This window comes from Rana temporaria, chromosome 4 (assembly GCF_905171775.1).
Source record: "Rana temporaria chromosome 4, aRanTem1.1, whole genome shotgun sequence".
NCBI lineage: Eukaryota > Metazoa > Chordata > Amphibia > Anura > Ranidae > Rana > Rana temporaria.
In genome coordinates, this window is record NC_053492.1 from 474,419,267 (window position 1) to 474,442,360 (window position 23,094).

The following is a 23,094-nucleotide window of genomic DNA, read 5'->3' on the forward strand; positions in this document are numbered from 1 at the left end:
GCGCTGCATCCTCAAATGGAAACCTTTTCTGGTTACCAGACAAGAAAAAAAGTTCTCTGGATTTTCCCACTCCATAATATCAAGGAGGGAACTGTGCACAGGAAAGAATTTAGATCTTTGTGCAAACCTGTGTACTTAAGGTCATGTTTAGATAATTGTACCTCCTCTTCCATTTCAAGAGTTGTATAGATAGCCTTTAACAAGTTATCCACGTCTTCCAAAGACAACTTAAACCTTGAGCCCATAGAGGATTCTCTATCCTTGGGCCCTGTATCTGACCGATTCTTCTGGAGAAGAACAGGCAGATCTGGCTTCAGCCTCAGTCTACTCTCCATACTCTGTTGCGGAGTACTACCCACTGAAGCCTTTCTATTTGAAGACGGACCCTCTGTGGGGGACTGAAATCAGAGTTTTGAAAGAGCTAAAAGTAGATTTAAGCTCATCACTAACTGAAGTCAGTATTTTCTGACATGAGGCTACCGGGTCATCTTTTACTAGGCCTGAAATACAGGAGCGGCAAACTGGTTTACTCCATGAGGAGCTCAGTTTACTTCCGCAAACCGCACATTTTTTTGTGGCTGTGCTTTGGCTTTGTCCTGAGTCTTGGCCTGCAAGAGAACTAATGACCCTGTAAATTCTTTGCAACATATCCTCCATTACACCCCGTGCAGGAGAAAAAGAAAATGTGCCCCCTTCACCTAGTTAAAAGGGGAAAGACACAGGCTGTGCAAGAAAGAACCTCCACTTCAGGCTTACCTGTGAGGAGCTGGTGTTAGGGCTTGATTCTGCTGCTTGTGCAGGTATCTCAAAGGAGTCTATCCTGCCCCCTGTAGTGGTCCGCAGCCTTTGATGGGTTTCACTTTTCAAACGACCAGCGTCCCCGTTCGTGCCGTTCTGAGACCGGAACTAGCGTCTCCGGCGCCACACGCCCCAGAAGTGACCCCTCCGGGAACTTCCTGTGAGCCAGCTCGGAACGCAAGTTCCGCCCATCACTGCGCGCGGCTTCCTCCTTCCCCTGCATGCTCTAACCTGGCTTTTTGACAAAGAATAAGCCGACACCGCAGCTGCTTATGCAGAAACCATGCGTTTTTTTGCAGGAGGGAGCTCCAACGACCTCATGGTGCCAACATTCCCCGTGTACTCAGAAGCAGGGACAGCAGCCACAAATCCACTCACCCGGTGGATGTGCCGCTCTGGAACCCAAGGAAAGTGGTAGGAAAACTCACCCCATCGCTCAGGGAGCCATGCCCATGAGACCTAGGGTAACCAGTTCCAGACACATGTTAACCCCCATCCGGAGGGAACACCAATACTGACATGGGGCCTGAGGACCCCTTTTATCTGGTGGGGGGGGGGGGGGGTAATGCGTTTCCTGCCCTGGGTATCATGGGCTTTCCTGGAAGACGCTTGGGAGAAAGATGGTTATATTCTTTTCTCTACACCAGTTTTTTTCTCCAACAAAGTATAGAAAATAAACCATTTCCCAAAATTCATTTATTCTATTCTTGTTTAAATTCAAATGTATTTTATTTGAATTTAAGATGATTAAATTATTCTTATTTGATGCCAGCTTTTTCCCGTTTTACTTTTACATTTTATTAATGGAAAATTACATACATTTTAAAAACCGAATAGAAATATTACCATCTTCTGAAATTCAAATTTCAAACAGAACCAAACCATTTCCCCAAATTGACTTCATGCATTTAAATATAACCATATTCCGAAATTTAAAGAATGAAATGATTTTTCCCAAAAGTCTAATATAAATCAGTTTAATTAGGAAGACAGTTATTTTCTTCTATTCAAATAATATTTGAAGTTTGGAAAAGGTTTATAATTTGATTTTTTTGAATATTCTGTTTTTTATTTTGTTTTAATTTTATGTTTCTTTATTCCTTCTTTTCCATTCTATTTGGAAAAATATTCAAATTCCGTCTGAATTTGTCATCTTCAATATGGTTTAAATTCGGTAACATTGCAATTTGGAATGAAATGCACATCTAGCAATTTGAGTGCAGCAGGAGACAGTTAACGTGACACACCCCAATGGGAAATTTGGTGCTTTCTGAGACATAAGGTTCAGCCTTTGAGTAACTAATAAAAACCTTAGAAATATGAGGCCAAGTTTGAGGAAGCCCAGGATGGACAAGAGCAAAGTTAAAGTGTCTGAAGACAGGAGATGTGCTGAGCCAAAGTTATGGCTAGAGGTAGTGTGCCTGTCAGTCACTGGCAAACCATTGGTGATAGTTCTAGTTTCTTATGGGAACACAACACTTGTACATTGAGTAATAGATACAAAGTCTGTAGACCTTCCTGTTATCACAACCCTTATAGGCAACAGGAACAGCATGGTTGAGTCTCCCAGTTGACTCACAAGGTAAATTCCTAGTGGTATCACCAACTGTTTGACAAATCCTGTCACAGCAACTAAAGCAGCTTGAGAGCAACTTAAGCATTCAATAGAAATTGGGCTAGGAGAATTTACTTGCTAGCTCAGCCATTAAGGATAACCTGTTCTGTATTTTTTGGGTGGAAGCCATGTCTGACCAGCTTCAATTTCAGGCAACAAAGCTGATATTTTACACATTTCTGGAACCACGTTGAAAATTAAGCTAGTAAAAGACAGATTTAGAAAAAATAGTTTATTTAAACATTTGCAGTTTTCAGGTTACATGTTTGACTCCTGCAGTACATCCACAAGCCTAGAACAGCAACAGCCACAGACCCAACAACCCCAGCAGTTACTAGCGCTCTAGCCAGGTCCAATGTGGAGTAGTCTGATGGATCAGTACCTAGTAGGGAAGAAAAATTTAGACTTTAATCTCAACTGAACCCCAACCATCCCACCTTTTACCCCATCCCAGATTACCTTCTAGTTTTAGGATTTCTTCATTAGCCACAGACACAAATGCAACAGGTCCTTGAGAAGTCACTGTGTTCTTCAGAGACTGAAGTTCAGCCATTCTCCCTAAAAAGATAGGATGAAGGTTTAAATTTTATAGTAGATTATCTTTAAATGGGGAACTTTATTTTAAAGAGTGTTGTGAAAAACCAAGATTCTGACACCAGTCAGTTCTGCCACCTGAATATAAAATACTCACTTCTCCTTTGACCACAAGAAACCACACAGTTGTCCCTGGCAGATGGAACACAAACAGAAGCACTGCAGTGGAAGTATACCTGAAGACAAGTTTATACACAATTAAATCACAGCAAAGCATTAGATAAAGAGACACACACAATACATTGTATTCATTTACCAGTCCTTCAAGGGCAAGCTGGGTGGTGGAGTCTACAAATGTGAAAGTGCTGACCAAAAAGCGCTGGTAGTAGCTTGGTATAGGTACAGCCTGTGAAGGAGCTCCGACAGGAATCAGCTGGCTCAAGTAGTTGTCTCCATTAAAAGGGCAACTGAAAAGCCAAAAGATTGGAGAATTGAGATCTGCACAAGGTAGACAGGATAACTTCCATTCTACAGATTCCATTACTCACCTGTCAAACAAGATGGGCCATTGAGGAAGGGGCATAGGATCTGCAGAGTTGGTGGCCCAGCAGTCATTCAAGACAAGGACCAGGTTTGGATCTGTTCTGCCGATGATGCGAACCTCCAGGTAGACTGGGTCTCTGAGCACTTTGACCACAGGGTACTGGGCATCAGTGTAGTATGAGGCATAGTCGAAATCTGTATTACATAAAAGACCATTACAAATGCAGGGCAACAACTTGTTATTTCTTTTAATGGCTGGGTTCAGGGACCCTGGAAAGGACATGCCTTTTGCTTGACATAAAAAAGGAAACTCAAACACCTCTTAAGGGGTTGTAAAGGTTTGTTTTTGTTTTCTAAAAAGGTTACTTTAAGCTAGTGCATTGTTGGTTCACTTACCTTTTTCTTCCATTTTAAATGTTTTTTTTGTCTTAATTTCTCACTTCCTGTTCCTCAGCAAGCTGTTCTAAATGACTTTCCACCACCCGGATGATGGTGGAGAGCTTACTGTAAAACCCAAGTCAACAGGTGAATGGGCGACAACTATGAAAGTTATGACTTCAGTGATACCTGGCCCCACAAGCATTAAATCTTCGAGTAAATCTTTATATTGACGACAAAAGGCCCGTTACCATGCCAGGCTAGCATACGATAACCACTTGCTTTGAGATGGCCATTTCCGCACCCTTTTGAGATAAAGATGCCACAATGTTGGCCTCTAAACAAGCCAAATAACTTAGTCATGTCCATGGTGTTCTAATGCAGACAAGAGGGTTCAGGGCCAAGCTTTTTTAAAAGCACACCTCTTGTGTTCTCTTGGCAGTTGCATGGCTGGATACAAGATACCTGGTACTCTGAGGGATGAGGTCCAGCCACAAACACCATCCATAACCCTAGCTTCAGTGGTTCATTGACTGAAAGTTGCACCTTCGGCCAATTTAAGAGCATAGGGAAGCTCATGGGACAGAACAGGTTCTTTAAATAAGTATGTTTGAGTGGTCAGTAGACTTTTTGTATAAAAAAAAAACCATGCCAAAGTTTCAATTTGAGAGGGAGCTGGACTGTAATGGCCCGTACACACATGATAGTTTTCCCATTGGAAAAAGTCAGATGAGAGCTTTGTCGGGAATCCAACAATCTGTATGCTCCATCTGACTTCCCTTCCCAGGAAAAGGATTCTCCCCCCCCCCCTCCAATCGGGAAAATATCCAATCAGAATTTCCAATTGCGTGTACAAATCCCGACGCTCGGCAGCATAGAACTCCATTTCCTCGGCTCAATGCAATCTTTTAAGTCATCTCTTTCTTGGGAGTCAAAAGTTCACCGAACGTGCGACAGTGTATGCAAGGCAGGATTGGGCAGAATCCCGTCGGGGCATTACAGTCCAAGGGAAACGGCTTCCTTCTGGCTGCACAAGCTTCAGTCTTGCAAATCCAGTGATGCCCTGCATTACCACCTGTCAGAAGCCCAGCTCTCTTCCTAGGTTCAGAAGGCCCATACATTCTCCCCCCCCCCCCCCCCAAAGAGGCTCTGCCCCTCCAGGGACATACATTGTACGAGCAAAGGTCAATTGGCGAGAGGCAAGCCATAGTAATTAGTTCAGACTTTAATTCTGTAGTACTGTGCCCTCTAAATCATTTAGATTACCAATGGGCACTAGACTAGTGGAATTATGTTGGCTTACTTCTAGCAAGCTGAAGACTTATTCTCACCTTGTGCAATCCTCATCTCCAGCTCAAGAGGACCAGATGTACTGACAGGAAGAGGTGGTGGCAAAGTGTTGACTGTAAAACTCAGCAGTGGCACAATACCAGTTTGAATGAAGCTGCACTGCACAGTCACCCTAGAGAAACAGTACAGCATTAGATACAGTGCTCAGCCCCCCCCCCCCCATATGAGCAATCCGGCTGTAGTACATCTTACCTCATTGTACTGTCCCTAGTAATAGAAGATCCTTGCCATGTCTGCATTTGTCTACCAGCTTCAATAGTAGCTTCATAGTTCATGGGACCATTGGGCACCTGTGTGAAACGAGAAGTTGATTGCAACAAATGATAGGTAGTCAGTCAATGAGCTTTTAGATGCAGTACCACCCACCATAAGACCCCTTTCACACTGAGGCGTTTCAGGCGGTACAGCGCTAAAAATAGTGCCTAAATTCCACCTGAAAAACTCCTGCACTGCATACTCAATGTGAAAGCCTGAGGGCTTTCACACCGAGTCGATGCGCTGGCGGGAGAGAAAAAAAAAATCTGCCAGCAGCATCTTTGGAGCAGTTAGAGGAGCGGCATGTATACCGCTCCTTCCCATTTAAAACAATGGGAAACCGTGGCAATACCGCCCGCAATGCACCTCTGCAGAGCTGGGGTTAATACCGCTGCAATTCTGACGCTATAGCGCCGCTATACCGCCACCGCGCCTCCTGCCCCAGTGTGAAAGAGGCCTTAGACTTCAACTTTCTGTAACAGATTCACTTATTAAATACAAAGGGTGTCTCTCTACACCACAAGAAACCTATGAAGAGTGTGTTAAACATGTTTAAGATAAGCACAGAAGTAGGTTTGATGGTGTAGAGCAGTGGTCCAACCTTTTTGGGACCGGCATTGTGGATGAAAATTGTGCCAAGGCCTGATGCGGGCCGGCAATGCGGTTTTTCGTAGCCAATATGGCACTTCAAATCATCACAACACCATGGTTAATCAGGATGATTGAAGCACATCATTTTAATAGATTGTAATATAAAATTAAATAGTTAAACTCACCATAATGCAGGATCTGCCACCAGAAGCAGACTGCCAGCCACATGCCACCAGATGCAGATCCCCCATAGCTTACCTCTCGCTCTCCCTGCCCTGGATGTCACAGCTGAGCGCTGCCGCCTGGTTTCACTCGGAGGGGGGGCGGGCTGAACAGCGGTGATGCCGGCGAGCCTGCTTCACCCCTAACTGTGTGGGTGAAGTGTGGTGGGGCTGTGTGGGCAGAAGTGCGGTGATGGCAGTGACCTCTCTGCTTGCCCGCCACACCTCAGATAGCGCAGGCTTCGTGGCCTACCAACAAACAGGCTGAGGCCTGGTAGTGGGCCGCGAACCGGGGGGTGGAGACCCCTGGTGTAGAGTATTGGAGTACCACTTAAGCCAGTTCAAATCAGATCACTTATGAATGTAGCAACCATATATCATGCTGGAATGCCAAATGATGCAATTCTGAGAAGACAGACAAGGTGCCATCATCCACCATTTTTGGTGAAAGCTGAACCAATATTCACCAAGTGATATCACAGCCCAAGACCAGAACAGTAGCCAAGACTTTATGACCAAATCTTGCAGTCCAAGGTCTTAGACCAATAATGTCTCATTGCACATTATATTACAAGGGAAAGCAAAAGGTTTGCCTGCCAGCACCATGAGGGTCAAACTCCAATATATCCAGACTGTATTGCATTACCCACCTGAAATGCTGTGGTGCAGGATAATGGGAATCTGAACACTACAAAGGAGTTACTGGTATCTCTGGCCAGCCCACTGCAGGAGTCCAATCCAATCACCCTGACGGAGTCCAGATGCAGAGATGGCACGGTCAGTTCACTGGACACTGCAATCGCCATGTTGCCATCAAATCTGCACTGTGTGGTCACTGTAGAAAACAAGATTGGGTTGTCACCATGTATATCAGACATTGCAATTATCTAGCCACCGATACATCAGTGGGCACTATTTTTTTTACGATTTTATGAATAGTCTAATCTACCTCACATCTATACAAGTGTAGTGAAGAGTGCAACATTAAAGAGCAGACTATAGAAAGTGGGGTTGTCCAGTGTACCTGAAAGACCATTCACCAAGTATGGCTTGGTCTAAAATAAAATGTCAAGACACCATTGAGCAAGTATTATTTTCAGTAAGTACATTCTAGACTGGGGTTTAAATAATTTTGGCTATGCCAAGGTACTACCAACCTTCCCTGTCAAGAGCAGGTTATGTTTTACCTACAGACTGGCCCTAGGCATGTTCAGGCCAATACGGCTTCCCAACATCCAACTTACACTTGTCACCAAAGAAACAGGGCATTGTAGCATCGCTCGAGGAGTAGCAGCATCCCATTGCAGCACAGGAGTCACTGGTTACAGGAGTGTCAGCACAGGACAGTTTGTCTTCTTTAGTAACAGCAGAGCAGACATCAGGGCTGGGGGCATCCAGGGCTTCTATACAAGAAACAAAGGTCTTCTAGCAACATGTAGTACATCAGATTTATGCAATTAGGGCTTGAGACACAAGGTGTGAATCACCCTTACTTCTGTTTCAATAACCCCCCCCCCCCAGTAAAGTAAACATGCTTTTATGTCAGGTGGACCGTGCCATGCGATTCCCAATACAACCTGCATGCAATTGAGAAAGCTACATAGCATTTCATTTAGAAGATTAGACATGTTACCATTCTGTATTGGACATCTCTTCTCAGTCTTGAATTGCTCAACGGCACCATCAACAATGTCTTCCAGAAGCAGAACCATCATATATTCCTCACGCTAGAGAGAAAAAAATAAATATAGCATTACACAAGGGGGTCTTCAAAGTTTTGAAGCAAAGGGCTTATTTACTGCCCTTTAAACTTTTAGAGGGGTAGTAGGAGTAGAAGTAAACAAAGCCACAGGCTTTGTGGTCATTGGAGGAAAACACAAAGGCCAGATAAGACAAGCAAAGGGCCCCCTGAGCCTGAAGGTGGGTTTGGAAACATTGGCATTACACCAAACCAAGTTGAGTTCTCATCCCATTTTTCCCCAAAACTCCCATCTTACCAAGGATTCTGGCACTTCATATACGAGTTACCAGGGGCTTTCCACTCCTAGCCAGTACAGGTCAAGCATTTGTAGAGCTGGAATTTAATTTTTTGGGGTAAGGAAGTCTTAGAGTACTGTTCAATTTGAAAGTTATCCTTTCACATCTGTCCTGAAGATGCCACAAGTGAAAACTTTTGTTTCTTGGCTATGCTTTGTCTTCAGAACAGGTGTTGCGATTCAATTCCCCTTCACTGCTTGTTTCTGGCAACCCATGATCTCCCATCTGTGGCAATGGCTGCCAGACAAACCTAGGCAGTCTTGTCTCTACACACCCAAGGAATGAATCACTAGCATGGATTAGAACACTTCTATAGTTTCTCAGGATTCTATTGGGACCCTACAACTTGTAAATGAGTTGTCCAATGACAGTATCAAAAAGCCCAAGTCAGTGATATCAGGCTTACCTCTTCCCTTACGTAGCATCCATCATAGGAAGCAGCGATCACCATTGTGTTATTGGATCCATGACTCACCCAGATCCCACAAGCAGAGTCATTGGCAGGATCCTGAAATTCATCCTGGAAATCTGAACAAATTAAAAAAAAAAAAAAAAGTTGATTTCTTACTAAGGCACATTATACCAAACTAGTGTCACATTCACTTCTGAAGGCAGAATGGCACAAGATAAATAGACCAGCTAAACTACAGAGCCTTGAAAGTGTATTGTGTGATAGACCAACAAAGGAAAGAAAAAAAAAGTGTCATCTGCATTCAGAAAACACACACACACACACACACACACACACACACACACTATTTAGTAGAACCATTTACCTTCAGACGTCATCCAATTAGTAAATGGAGACCGGTGGGTAATTTAATTACAGTATTAATACAGCTGTCCTGCGAAGCCCTCCAATTTGTTAGAGAACCTTAGTGAAAAGCCGCATCATGAAGGCCAAGAACCAGACAGGTCAGGAATAAAGTTAAAGGTTAAAGCAGGGTTAGGTTAAACACCCCCCCCGCAAGCTTTGAACATCTCACGAAGCTCTGTTCAATCCATCATCTGAAAATTAAAGGGGATGGCACAACTGCAAACCAACCAAGACATGACCATCCACCTAAACTGACCATGCAAGAAGAGCATTCATCAGAGAAGCAGCCAAGAGGTCCATGGTAACTCTTGAGGAGCTGCAGAGATCCACTATTATGCCCTGTACACACGATCTGGCTTTAGCCCGATCAAACTCACATCGGAATTCCATCGGAGGAAATAAGAACATGTTCTCTATGTAATCTCAGATGTGTCAGACTTTTTACATCGGAAATTGCGATTGTGTGTGCGCGCGCGCGCGCGCGCGAGGCCTTGGTTGTGCTCTCCACAAATCTGGCCTTTATGAGAGTGCCAGGAGGAAAGCCATTGTTGAAAGAAAGTCATAAGAAGTCCCCGTTTGATAGAAGCCATGTGGGGGACAAACATGTCAGATGAGACCAAAGATTGAATTTTGGCCTAAAAGCAAAACGCTATGTGGGGGGGGGGGGGGGGGGAGAACCTAACACTGCACATCACCCTGAAAACACCAACCCCACCGTGAAACATGGTGGTGCCAGCGTAATGTGGGGATGCTTTTCAGCAGGGACAGGGAAGCTGGTCAAATGGGAAGATGGAGCCAAATTCAGGTCAAGACCCTAAACATACAGCCAGAGCTACAATGGAATGTTTTAGATCAAAGCATATTCATGAGTTAGAATGGTCCAGTCAAAGTCCAGACCTAAATCACATTGAGAATCTGTGGCAAGACTTGAAAATTACTGTTCAGATGCTCTCCATCCAATCTGGCAGAGCTTAAGCTATTTTTTAATGAGGGGGGGGGGGGGGTCACTCTACATGTCAGCTCAACTTTAAATCAGAACGTATCTGAGCACTGCAGACTGACAATTTAAGTCACAAGCTAAAAGCAAACCCTCCCATCAATGGATCCATGATTTATTTTGAATAAGATTACTTTGAACACCCTAGAAGTGCATCTTAAAGTGATAGAAAACAGAAAAAAAATGAGAATATGAATATATAATGAATCTACACAGTTAAGCATACTTTTTAGACTCACCGTAGAACCTAGGGGGTCAATCCTCTGCATTGTGTAAAAAGTTTGAACCTGTCTGAGCCTCCCCTTCTTCCACTGTCCCCAACCCATCTGTTTGTAGAACAGGGAGACAAGCTGCACATGCAGTTAGGTGTGTATTGCTAGAGGTTTTTTCCTTGGGAGAGTGCCGATTGGCCCTGTGCTGATCACATGCACTGTCTAGACAGGGGGTCCTGCAGCCCCATAGGACAGTCAGGAGAATGAAAGCTCCTCCTACAAGCTTAAACCAGACACAAGGCTGCTGATGAGAAAAGTTAAAAAGTCTAACTTTACTAAAACAATTGCATTTCAATGTCCTGTGGGAGACCAGATACAGTGAATGTAGGGTCCTGGGTGTAGTAACATCATTGATACCCATTTCTGGCGACAACCAGGGATTCCTTCACTTCCTGTACCACAGACAAAACAGGAAGTGGTGAAATCTTGGAAGTGAAGGGAAATCTCCCCAATGGGGCACAGATGAAGGAATGCAAGGGGGGGAGGAAGAATCTTCAGTTTCTCGTTGTAATAAGGGAGGTATACCCATCCAGTCACTAGACCTGTAATATCTCAGGGCACTGGCTACAGTATAGTGCATATCATGGATAATAGCACACTGATCCCTTTTGTGGCACAGAAAGTGAAGGGAAATTTCCTTAATGGGGCACAGATTATAGAATGGAAGGGTGAGGAACAGTGGCAGCTGGTGCTCATTTTTTGTGGACACACAAATTGCAGCCACTGTGCATCCCCCACCCACCGGCACTTACTGTGTTTTGGTGGGGGAGCGGGTCACAGCGGCGGTGTCCTCCACGATGTCTTCTATGATCGGCGTCCAATCACAGCGCCTGTTTCAGCCAATCAGGTGACAGGTAACAGACCCAAGCACCTGATTGGCAGTTCAGTGTTAGGAAAATGAAAATGGGGGGGGGTATGGGGAAACACCCCACCACTGCAATTCAATTCACTGCAATTCAGGCTCCCAAAAAGGGGCCGGGCACAGCCCCAGTGCTTTGCATGAACCTATCTGATGGTGATAAAGGGGTGGCAGGAGAGAGGGGACTGCGCCCCTTATGGACACACTGCCACTGGGAGAAATAATCTTCCATTCCACTTTATAATAAGGAGGTATACCCATCAGTCACTAGATACATTCTAGTGCTTATCCTGGATAATAGCACACTGATCCCTATTCAACATGAGCTACTCCCATCCCCCGCCATGTTCTGTGAGCCACCAGCCAATTAGTAGGAACAGCACCCCTACTTTTGGCAATTTCCACCAAAAAAAAAAAAAAGAGGATAAGGGGGGGTGGATTTACCCAACACTTTCAGGGAAGAGGTCGCCCCTTCATTGGGCATAGAAAAGGACAATTCCATCTTGTCCAGAGCACAGTGGAGGAGCGAGGAGCTTTCAAAGTGTCCATTGGCCTCACACAGCAACCAGGACAGACTGAAGCTCCACAACAGCAGTGCTAAGCCCATTCCTGTCCTGGAAGATCCCATCTTGGTGATCACTTGTAATCCTGACCCTCAGCCCTGACCTGAGATTTATACCCTGGAGAGAGGGCGGGGCTTCAGTCTGATTGGTCAGGGACTGCTATGCACACAGGTGATCCTTATACTTGCAAAGGTGGCCGAGAACTGCTGATTGTGGGTCTCTTCTTACCAATCAAGGCTCATGTTCTGGGAGGATTAAAGAAAAAAAAAGAGCATCATTTGTTACTTTTTTCTTTTTTTTTTCTTTATGTAGCAAATTACAAAAGTAAAAGCTGACATTACCAGCCGGGATCATCATTTATTTTGCAAAGAAAATACCCAATTCCCCCAAACATTATTGGGAATTTTCTTTGCAAAATAAATGATGATTTTTACATGTAGGAGAGAGAAGTCAGTATTGGCCTGGGGGGGGGGGGGGGGGGTGGGAAGGAGACACATCCCAGCTGGTAATGTCTCTGCAGCTTTTACTTTTGTAATTTGCTACATAAAGAAAAAAAAAGGAAAAAGTAACAAATTATTCTCTTTTTTATTTAATCCTCCCAGAACATGAGCCTTGATTGGTATGAAGAGACCCACAATCAGCAGTTCTCGGCCACCTTTGCAAGTATAAGGATCACCTGTGTGCATAGCAGTCCCTGACCAATCAGACTGAAGCCCCGCCCTCTCTCCAGGGTATAAATCTCAGGTCAGGGCTGAGGGTCAGGATTACAAGTGATCATCAAGATGGGATCTTCCAGGACAGGAATGGGCTTAGCACTGCTGTTGTGGAGCTTCAGTCTGTCCTGGTTGCTGTGTGAGGCCAATGGACACTTTGAAAGCTCCTCGCTCCTCCACTGTGCTCTGGACAAGATGGAATTGTCCTTTTCTATGCCCAACCAAGGGGCCACCTCTTCCCTGAAAGTGTTGGGTAAGTCCACCCCCCCCCCTTCTTTATATATATATATATAATTTTTTTTTTTTAAGATTTTTTATTTATTTTAGGGTGGAAATTGGCAAAAGTAAAGATGCTGTTCCTACTAATTGGCTGGTGGCTCACAGAACATGGGGGGGGGGGGGAGACACATGATGAATGGGGATCAGTTTGATATTATCCAGGATCTGCACTGGAATGTATCCAATGTCCTGAGATATTAAAGATCTAGTGACTGGATGGGTATATCTCCTTATGAAATGGAACTGAAGATTATTCCTCCTACCCTTACCAATCTGTGTCCCATTGGGGAGATTTCCATGGGGGGCTTCCCCCCCCCAGAGTCTGGGGACCCCCTTTGCAATGGGTGACCCTACCCATAGTGCATGAATATCTAGTGAGGAGCTGGGTCAGCACAGAATTGAGCGCTTGCAGAAGAGAGGGGGGGGGGTGGGCTCACTTTGGCTCTTGGTTGAGGGGTGTATTGGGAAGCTGGCTGGCAATGGGCCTCCAGGCTGGAAGCTTTCACATTGGGTGTTTTAGCCCCAGTGCTTGAGATCCCAGTAAGCTCTGGTATACCATGCAACGGGCTGCTGGCCATAGGGCTGGATGGTGTTCTGATACCTGAAGGCAAAACTTTTTTTAGTTTTGGATGAAGGGATTGGAACACCTGTCTGTGTCCCCCCCCCCCCATTGGGGAGATTAACCCTCTTTCCTGTTATGCATTGAAAGGGGAAAATCTTGAGTTGTCCCAGTGGGGAAATCTTCCAATGGGGACACTAGTTCTGGTGAACTGGAATTCCCTTAATCAGTGTGCTATTATCCAGGATCTGCACTAGAATGTGTCTAGTGACTGATGGGTATACCTCCTTAATCTTCCATTCCACTTTATAATCTCCCTTCCAGTGGTGGTGTGTCCATAAGGGGCGCAGCCCCCTCTCTGTCTCTCCTGCCACCACTTTATCGCCAATAGATTAGCGCTTTGCATGAATCTCTCTGGTTGATGTGCCCGGCCCCTTTTTGGGAGCCTGAATTGCAGTAGTGGGGTGTCCCCCCCCCCCCCTTTTATTTTTTTCTACAAAAATACGACAGCTGCTGACTTTAAAAAAAAATGACATTTACCTGTCCAGTGCGTCCGCGATGTCAGCAGCCAAGGCTGAGCAATCGCTTGGTCCTCGGCTGCTTCCGCCGCCATCCTCGGTGAGCGAATCAGGAAGTTAAGCCTCACAGCTTCACTGCCCAATTCCCTACTGCGCATGCGCGAGGATCGCGGCACGCCGTCACTGGTCCCCGCTCTCTCCTTGGAACAGTGTTTCCCAGAAGACAGCATGGGGGGGGGGGGGTGACATCACGGCTGGATTCCCTGCGGGGATCAGACCCGGAAGTGATGCAAATACCTGTCTTAGACTGATATCTACACATCCCCCTCCCCCTGAAAGGTGCCAAATGTGTCACTGGAGGGGGGGGGGGGCGAGATCCATAAAGCGGAGGTTCCCTTTTTGTGTGAACCTCCGCTTTAAGCACCTGATTAGAGCCGTAGGCGTAAAAAAAAGGTGGAACAGCGAGGGCCATGCTGGGCGCTCGCAGTTCACTCAGCTGTGTGTTAGGAAAGTGAATATTCACCAATCAGGTGCTCGGCTCTGTTACCTGTCACCTGATTGGCTGAAACAGGCGCTGTGATTGTATTCCGATAATGGAAGACATCTTGGAGGACACCACTTCTGTGACCCGCTGCCCCACCAAGACACAGTAAGTGCCGGTGGGTGGGGGATGCACAGTGGCTGCAATTGGTGTGTCCACAAATTTTAAGCACCAGCTGCCACTGTTCCTCACCCTTACATTATTATCCAGGATATGCACTAGAATGTAGCCAGTGTCCTGAGATATTAAAGATCTAGTGATTGGATGGGTATACCTCCTTATTACAAAGAGAAACTGAAGATTTTTCCTCCCCCTTGCATCCCTTCATCTGTGCCTCATTGGGGAGATTTCCCTTCACTTCCTGTACCACAGACAAAACAGGAAGTGGGGGAAATCTTTCCAAGTGAAGGACTCCCTGGTTTCCACCAGAAATAGTATCAATGGTGTTGCTACACCCAGGACCCTGCATTCACTATATCTGGTCTCCCACAGGACATGGAAATGAAATTATTTTAGTAAATATAAACTGCTTAACTTTCTCATCGGCAGCCTTGTGTCTGGTTTAAGCTTGTAGGAGGAGCTTTCATTCTCCTGACTGTCCTATGGGGCTGCAGGACCCCCTGTCTAGACAGTGCTGATTGGCCCTGTGCTGATCACATGCACTCTCCCAAGGGAAAAACCTCTAGCAGTACATGCCTAACTGCATGTGCAGCTTGTCCCCATTTCTATAAACTGATGGGTTGGGGACAGTGGAAGAAGGGGAGGATGAGACAGGTTCAAACTTTTTACACAATGCAGGGGATTGACCCCCTAGGTTCCACAGTGAGTCTAAAAAGTACGCTTGTGGGGGACTTTCAAGGCTCTGTAGTTTAGCTGGTCTATTAATCTTGTGCCATTCTGCCTTCAGAAGTGAATGTGACACTAGTTTGGTATAATGTGCCTTAGTAAGAAATTTACTTTTTTTTTTTTTTTTTTTTTTTTTTTTTTCTTTCAGATTTCCAGGATGAATTTCAGAATCTTGCCAATGACTCTGCTTGTGGGATCTGGGTAAGACATGGACCCAATAACACAATGGTGATCGCTGCTGCCTATGATGGATGCTACGTAAGGGAAGAGGTAAGCCTGACATCACTGACTTGGGCTTTTTGATATGATCATGGGAGAACTAATTTCCCAGTTGTAGATTCCCAATAGAATCCTGAGAAACTATAGAAGTGTTCTAATCTATGCTAGTAATTCATTCCTTGGGTGTGTAGAGCCAAGACTGCCTAGGTTTGTCTGGCAACCATTGCCACAAATAGGAGATCATGAGTTGCCGGAACAAGCGGTGAAGGGAAATCAAATCGGAACACCTGTTCTGATGTTTCTTGAGGGCAATGCTTTTTCTTAAACTTTTCACTTGTGGCATCTTTAGGACCGAAGTGAAATCTTTCAAAATGCACAGTACTCTAACCCTTCCTTGCCCAAAAATTAAAATTCAAGCTCTACAAATGCTTGACCTGTACTGGCTATGGGTGGAAAGCCCCTGTAAGCTCGTATATGAAGTGCCTGAATCCTTGGTAAGATGGGAGGTTTGGACATGGATCTGCAGGTTTTGGGAGAATGGGCTGAGACAGCTCAACTTGGTGTAAAGCAATGTTTCTCAATTCCAGTCCTCAAGGCGCCCCAACAGGTCATGTTTTCAGGCTTTCCATTATTTTGCACAGGTGATGTGATCAGTTTCACTGCCTTAGTAATTACCACAGCTGTTTCATCTGAGGGAAATCCTAAAAACATGACCCGTTGGGGCTCCTTGAGGACTGGAGAAATACTGGTGTAAAGCAATGTCTCCAAACCCACCTGCAGGCTGAGTGGCCTTTGGTCTTTGTTACTATTCCTCCCACTGACCACAAAGCCTGTGGCTTTGTTTACTGCCCCTCTAATGGTCCATAAACTAGACCTTGTTTCAAGACTCCTAGTTTACATTTTTATTTTCTCTGTAGCATGAAGAGTATATGATGGTTCTGCTTCTGGAAGACATTGTTGATGGTGCCGTTGAGCAATACAAGACTGAGAAGAGATGTCCACTACAGAATGGTAACATGTCTAATCTTCTAAATGGGAATTCTCATGGCATAGTCCCCCCCCCCCCCCGAAACAAAGCTACATAGCTTTCTCAATTGGGCGGGTTGTATTGGGAATCGCATGGCACAGTCCCCCTGAAATAAGAGCACGTGGCTTACTCCACTACAGGGGGAGGGGTTATTGGGACAGGAGTAAGGGTTGTTCACACCTAGTTCACACCTATTGCATAAATCTGATGTACTGCATGTTGCTAGAAGACCTTTGTTTCTTGTATAGAAGCCCTGGATGCCCCCAGCCCTGATGTCTGCTCTGCCGTTGCTAAAGAAGACAAACTGTCCTGTGCTGACACACCTGTAACCAGTGACTCCTGTGCTGCAATGGGATGCTGCTACTCCCCGAACGATGCTACAATGCCCTGTTTCTTTGGCAACAAGTGTAAGTAGGATGTTGGGAAGCTGTATTGGCCTGAACATGCCTAAGGCCAGTCTGTAGGTAAAACATAACCTGCTATTGGCAGGTAAGGTTGATGGTACCTTAGCATAGCCAAAAGCATTTAAACTCTTTAAAGCCAAGTCTAGAGTGTACTTTAAGGGTGTCTTGCCAACTTGACATTATTTTAGACTAAGCCATACTTGGTGACCTTTCAGGTACAATGGACAACTCCTGAGTGTTCATAAGACTTTCTATGGTCTGCTCCTGTAATTTTTGCGCTCTTCACTGCAATTAAACCTGTCTACAAATATGAGTTGGATTAGACCAGTGGTTCTCAACCCGGGGGTCGGGACCCCCTCGGATCAAATGATTTGTCAGGGGTCACCAAATCCTGGGCTGTTCTTGAAGCCCGCACCTCTTTTGCAGCCACCCAACAGGGCTGTCCCTGGAGCGCCCAGCCGCCCACTCAGCCTCTTTGGAGCCACCCATTCAGTTCACAACATCCCAACTCTCCCACCCCCACTGCCACTCATCCCAACTCCCCACCCCCAAGGAGTAGGGGAAGGAATAAAAATAGAGAATACGTGGAAAGGAAAAGAGGGGGAACAACAAATAAAAAGGGAGAGAAAGATTAAGAGAGCAAGAAAGACAGCTAGATTGAGGGATGGGGAAAAAAGAAGAAATTGGGATAGAGAGATAAAAGGGAAAGGAGAAAAAAGAGTGGTACATACTAAAATGTACCATAACGGGTTTTAATACTTCACAAATGTAAGGGTTAGGGGCGCTAATTACTTGTTTTGCCTTGGGTGCTGACAACCCACGCTACAAAAATTTTTACTGCTAGGGGTCCCCACAACTTGGGAAATTTTATCAAGGGGTCACGGCACTAGAACGGTTGAGAACCACTGGATTAGACTATTTATAAATAAAAATACTGCAGTGGGCACTATCGGTGGCTAGATAATTGCATGTCTAGTCTACATGGTGACAACCTAATTTTGTTTTCTACAGTGACCACACAGTGCAGATTTGATGGCAACATGGCAATTGCAGTGTCCAGTGAACTGACCGTGCCTTCTCTGTATCTGGACTCCGTCAGGGTGATTGGATTGGACTCCTGCAGTGGGCTGGCAGTAGATGTCAGTAACTCATTTGTAGTGTTCAGGTTCCCATTGTCCTGCACCACAGCATATCAGGTGGGTATTACAATACAGTCTGTATATATCAAAGTCTGACCCTCATGGTGCTTGCAGGCTAACCTTTGCTTTCCCTTGTAGTATAATGTACAATGAGACATTATGACTAAATCTTGCGGTCCAAGTTTTTAGACCAATAAACTCTTGGTTACAATTCTGGACTTGGGCCGTGATATCACTTGGTGAAGTTGAACATTGGTTCAGCTTTCACCAAAAAATGGTAAGTATGATGGCACTTTATCTTCTCTGTATTACATCATGCTGGAATGCTGAATAAATTATGCATGGTTGCTATTCACAAAGTAAAGTTAGATCACTTATGAACTGGCTTAACTGGTACTCAAATACTCTAAGATGAGCACAGAAGTAAGGTTGATGGTGCAATAAACATGCTTAACAGACTTTTTGAAGGTTTCTTGTGGTGTACAGAGTCACCCTTCCTATTTTAATAAGTGAATGTGATACAGAAAGTTGAAGACTTATGGTGGGTGGTATTGCTTTCTAAAAGCTCATTGACTGCCTATCAATTGTTGGAATTTTTTTGTTCTTCCCCAGGTGCCCAATGGTCCAATGAACTATGAAGCTACTATTGAAGCTGGTAGACAAATACAGACATGGCAAGGATCTTCTATTACTAGGGACAGTAAAATGAGGTAAGATGTACTACAGCAGGAGTGCTCATAATGGGGGGGGGGGGGATGCAAACTGTATCTAATGCTGTACTGCTTATATATGGGGGGGGGGGTGAGAACTATCTAATACTGTACTGTTTCTTTAGGGTGACTGTGCAGTGCAGCTTCATTCAAACTGGTATTGTGCCCCTGCTGAGTTTTACAGTCAACACTTTGCCACCACCTCTTCCTGTCAGTACATCTGGTCCTCTTGAGCTGGAGATGAAGATTGCACAAGGTGAGAATAAGCCTTCAGCTTGCTAGAAGTAAGCAAACATACTTCCACTAGTCTAGTGCCCATTGGTAATCTAAATGATTTAGAAGGCACAGTACTACAGAATTAAAGTCTGAACTAATTACTATGGCTTGCCTCTCTGCAATATTGACCTTTGCTCGTACAATGTATGTCCCTGGAAGGGCAGAGCCTGTTTGGGGGGGGGGGTGGGTGGAGAATGTATGGACCTTCTCAACCTAGGAAGAGAGCTGGGCTTCTGACAGATGGTGGTGATGCAGGGCAACACTGATACAAGTTCGGTGAACTTTTGACTGCCAAGAACGCGATGACGTAAAAGACTACGATGAGCCAAGGAAATGGGAGTTCTGAGCCTCGGAATTCAGCACGTCGGGATTTGTACACACGATTGGAAATTCTGATTGGATTTCTTTCCCAATTGGGGGGGGGAATAAACCTGTACACTAATCTTTTTCCGGGTGGGGAGGAGTCGGGAGCATACAGATTGTCGGAGTTAAGTTGTATGGCTTGTGTTAGAGGCCAACATTGTGGCATCTTAATCTCAAAAGGGTGCAGAAATGGGCATCATCTCAAAGCAAGTAGATGGTTGTTGCCAGGCTAGCGTATGGTAACAGGCCTGTCCTCAATATATGCAGATTTCATGCTTGTGGGGCCAGGTATCACTGAAATCATCACATTCATAGTTGTTGCCCATTCACCTGTTTTTGACTTGGGTTTTACATAAGTCTCTTTCCTGGGGTTAAGAGGTGTTTGAGTTTCCTTATGTCAAGCAAAAAGCATGTCCTTTCCAGGGTCCCTAAACACAGCCATTAAAAAAAAATACAAGTTCTTGCCCTGCATTTGTAATGGTCTTTTATGTAATGCAGATTTCGACTATGCCTCATACTACACTGATGCCCAGTACCCTGTGGTCAAAGTGCTCAGAGACCCAGTCTACCTGGAGGTTCGCCTCATCGGCAGAACAGATCCAAACCTGGTCCTTGTCTTGAATGACTGCTGGGCTACCAACTCTGCAGATCCTATGCCCCTTCCTCAATGGCCCATCTTGTTTGACAGGTGAGTAATGGAATCTGTAGAATGGAAGTTATCCCGTCTACCTTGTGCAGATCTCAATTCTCCAATCTTTTGGCTTTTCAGTTGCCCTTTCAATGGAGACAACTACTTGAGCCAACTGATTCCTGTCGGAGCTCCTTCACAGGCTGTACCCATACCAAGCTACTACCAGCGCTTTTTGGTCAGCACCTTCACATTTGTGGACTCCACCACCCAACTTGCCCTTGAAGGACTGGTAAATGAATACAATGTCTTGTATGTCTCTTTATCTAATGCTTTGCTGTGATTTAATTGTGTATAAACTTGCCTTCAGGTATACTTCCACTGCAGTGCTTCTGTTTGTGTTCCATCTGCCAGGGACAGCTGTGTGGTTTCTTGTGGTCAAAGGAGAAGTGAGTATTTTATAATCAGGTGTCAGAATCTTGGGTTTTTCACAACACTTTTTAAAATAAAGTTCCCCCTTTAAAGAGAATCTACTATGGAATTTAATGTGGACAAAGGAGTGCAGCGCTCTGATACAATCAAAATAAATGTGACAATGAAGTCAGAAATTGTTTTTGCATAAACAAAATAAATGAAAAATGCACATGAAAAGGAAAAAATACGTCAAACAATATACATATAAAGTCCAAATGGTGCCACGTGATGAGTGAATATCATATAGTCCAAAGACCAATCAACTCAAACCGGAATTGAGTGATTTAAAACAATAACTTTCAGTGATGAAGCGAATGTGAATGAAGTTAGAATTCCAAATAAAGAAAGAAATCCCACCACCGGTATAGATGCAGGCTTACCAGAATGAGTGGACTCTGTGAAAATTACTTTTCCAGAGTCGATCGGGCTTGATAAGTGTTTGAACACTAGGTATGAAGTCTCTGCAGGATGGGAATATGGGTGGATGGATGTGAAGCGAAATTCCTGGAACATGGAACACCTCTCACTCAGGAATTGCAGGAGATAAACATCCGCGTTTACAGATCCCACATGAATGTAAAAAAGAAAGGGGGACGCCATAGTGTGACACCGTAAAAATCAATCAATTTTTAATAAAAAAAATTGCACTTGCATATCGGTAAGGAATACAGCGCATATCAGAAAAACGATGGCAACAATGAGGTCATCCCTGATGCATTTCGTGTCAACACACGTTTTCAAAAGGGTACTATGGAATTTAAACCTTCATCCTATCTTTTTAGGGAGAATGGCTGAACTTCAGTCTCTGAAGAACACTGTGACTTCTCAAGGACCTGTTGCATTTGTGTCTTTGGCTAATGAAGAAATCCTAAAACTGGAAGGTAACCTGGGATGGGGTTAAAAGGGGAGGAGGCGGGGGGCTGGTAGGGTGGTTGAGGTTCAAGTCTAAATTATTTTTCTTCCCTACTAGGTACTGATCCATCAGACTACTCCACATTGGACCTGGCTAGAGCACTAGTAACTGCTGGGGTTGTTGGGTCTGTGGCTGTTGCTGTTCTAGGCTTGTGGATGTACCGCAGGAGTCAAACATGTAACCTGAAAACTGCAAATGTTTAAATAAACAATTTTTGCTAAATCTGTCTTTTACTAGCCTTATTCTCAACTTGGTTCCAGAAATGTGTAAAATATCAGCTTTGTTGTCTGAAATTGAAGCTGTTAAGACATGGCTTTCACCCAAAAAAAATACAGAACAAGTTATCCTTCATGGCTGAGCTAGCAAGTAAATTCTCCTAGCCCAATTTCTATTTATGGACAATTATGTGATGAGCCTGAATGCTTAGTTTCTCTCAAGCTGCTTTAATTGCTTTAAAAAGATTTGTCAAACAGTTGGTGATACCACTAGGAATTTGATCACCTTGTGAGTCAACTGGGAGACTCAACCATGCTGTTCCTGTTGCCTAAGGGTTGTGATAACAGGAAGGTCTACAGACTTTATCTATTACTCGATGTACAAGTGGTGTTCCTGTTAGTCACTGGCAATCCATTGGAGATGGTCCTAGTTTCTGACAGGCGCATCTCCTGTCTTCAGACACTTTTTAACTTTGCTCTTGTCCATCCCGGGCTTCCTCAAACCTAGCCTCATATTTCTAAGGTTTTTTTATTAGTTACTGGAAGGCTATATCTCAGCAAGCACCAAATTTCCCGTTGGGGTGTGTCACGTTAACTGTCTCCTGCTGCACTCAAATTGCTAGATGTGCGTTTCGTTCCAAATTGCAATGTTACCGAATTTAAACATATTGAAGATAACAAATTCAGACGAATTTGAATCTTTTTTTTCCGAATGGAATGGAAATGGAATAAGGAAATGGAATAAAGAAATATATAGAAGTAAAACAAAATGGATAGAACATAAAAACCGAATATTCTAAAATTGGATTATAAACTTTTTCCAAACTTCAAATATAATTTGAATAACTGTCTTCCTAGTCAAACTGATTATATTAAACTTTTGGGAAAAATGTTATTCTTTAATTTTTAGAAGATGGTTATATTCATATTTGAATACATAAAGTCAATTTTGGAGAAATTATATTCTGTTAAGTATGTGGGTTTTTTATTTAATTTTTGTCATTAAATGTAAAATCGAATAAACTGGCATATAATCAAATCAAAAGAACATAAAAATCATCTTAAATCTAAAATACCTTTTTGAATTCAAACCAGAATAAAAAATTTTGGCAAATGGTTTATTTTATATACTTTGTTGGAATAAATAATTGGTGTAGAGAAACGAATATAACCATTTTTCAAATGGAATAAATTCACATAGAATAAAATTTGAATTAAACTATTTCCCCAAATTCAAATAGAATCAATTTTGAATAGGAAGGCGTGGGGTTAATTTTATATTCAGAAATCTGGAAAACTCGTCATATTAAAACTTTTTGAATTTTATGTAAAAGTTTGTTTAACCTTTTTTTCCAGTGTTGGCCCATCCTATAAACTGTAGCATACACCCCCAAACAACGTGGACTGACTAAAGGTTTCAAGAATGGGGGGGCACCTTGT

General features: G+C 44.0%; 3 protein-coding genes across 4 annotated transcripts in view; 2 read left to right on the top strand and 1 right to left on the bottom strand.

Annotated features, from left to right (window-relative positions):
• LOC120938107 (zona pellucida sperm-binding protein 4-like) overlaps window positions 1-23,094 on the top strand; it is a 110,197-nt gene that overhangs the window by 43,649 nt on the left and 43,454 nt on the right. The window lies entirely within an intron of this gene.
• Window positions 2,631-11,930, bottom strand: LOC120938110 (zona pellucida sperm-binding protein 4-like). Its single transcript, XM_040351827.1, has 12 exons — window positions 11,712-11,930; window positions 8,729-8,850; window positions 7,919-8,012; window positions 7,530-7,688; window positions 6,936-7,120; window positions 5,411-5,508; window positions 5,200-5,330; window positions 3,496-3,685; window positions 3,264-3,414; window positions 3,105-3,183; window positions 2,873-2,971; window positions 2,631-2,795 (listed from the first exon to the last, which is right to left on the bottom strand). Exons 1-12 carry the CDS (start codon window positions 11,893-11,895, stop codon window positions 2,650-2,652), a joined length of 1,638 nt encoding a protein of 545 aa, XP_040207761.1. The 5' UTR covers window positions 11,896-11,930; the 3' UTR covers window positions 2,631-2,649.
• On the top strand, window positions 12,574-21,661 carry LOC120938108 (zona pellucida sperm-binding protein 4-like). Its single transcript, XM_040351825.1, has 12 exons — window positions 12,574-12,796; window positions 15,435-15,556; window positions 16,423-16,516; window positions 16,781-16,939; window positions 17,948-18,132; window positions 18,688-18,785; window positions 18,911-19,041; window positions 19,923-20,112; window positions 20,194-20,344; window positions 20,423-20,501; window positions 21,309-21,407; window positions 21,497-21,661. Exons 1-12 carry the CDS (start codon window positions 12,613-12,615, stop codon window positions 21,640-21,642), a joined length of 1,638 nt encoding a protein of 545 aa, XP_040207759.1. The 5' UTR covers window positions 12,574-12,612; the 3' UTR covers window positions 21,643-21,661.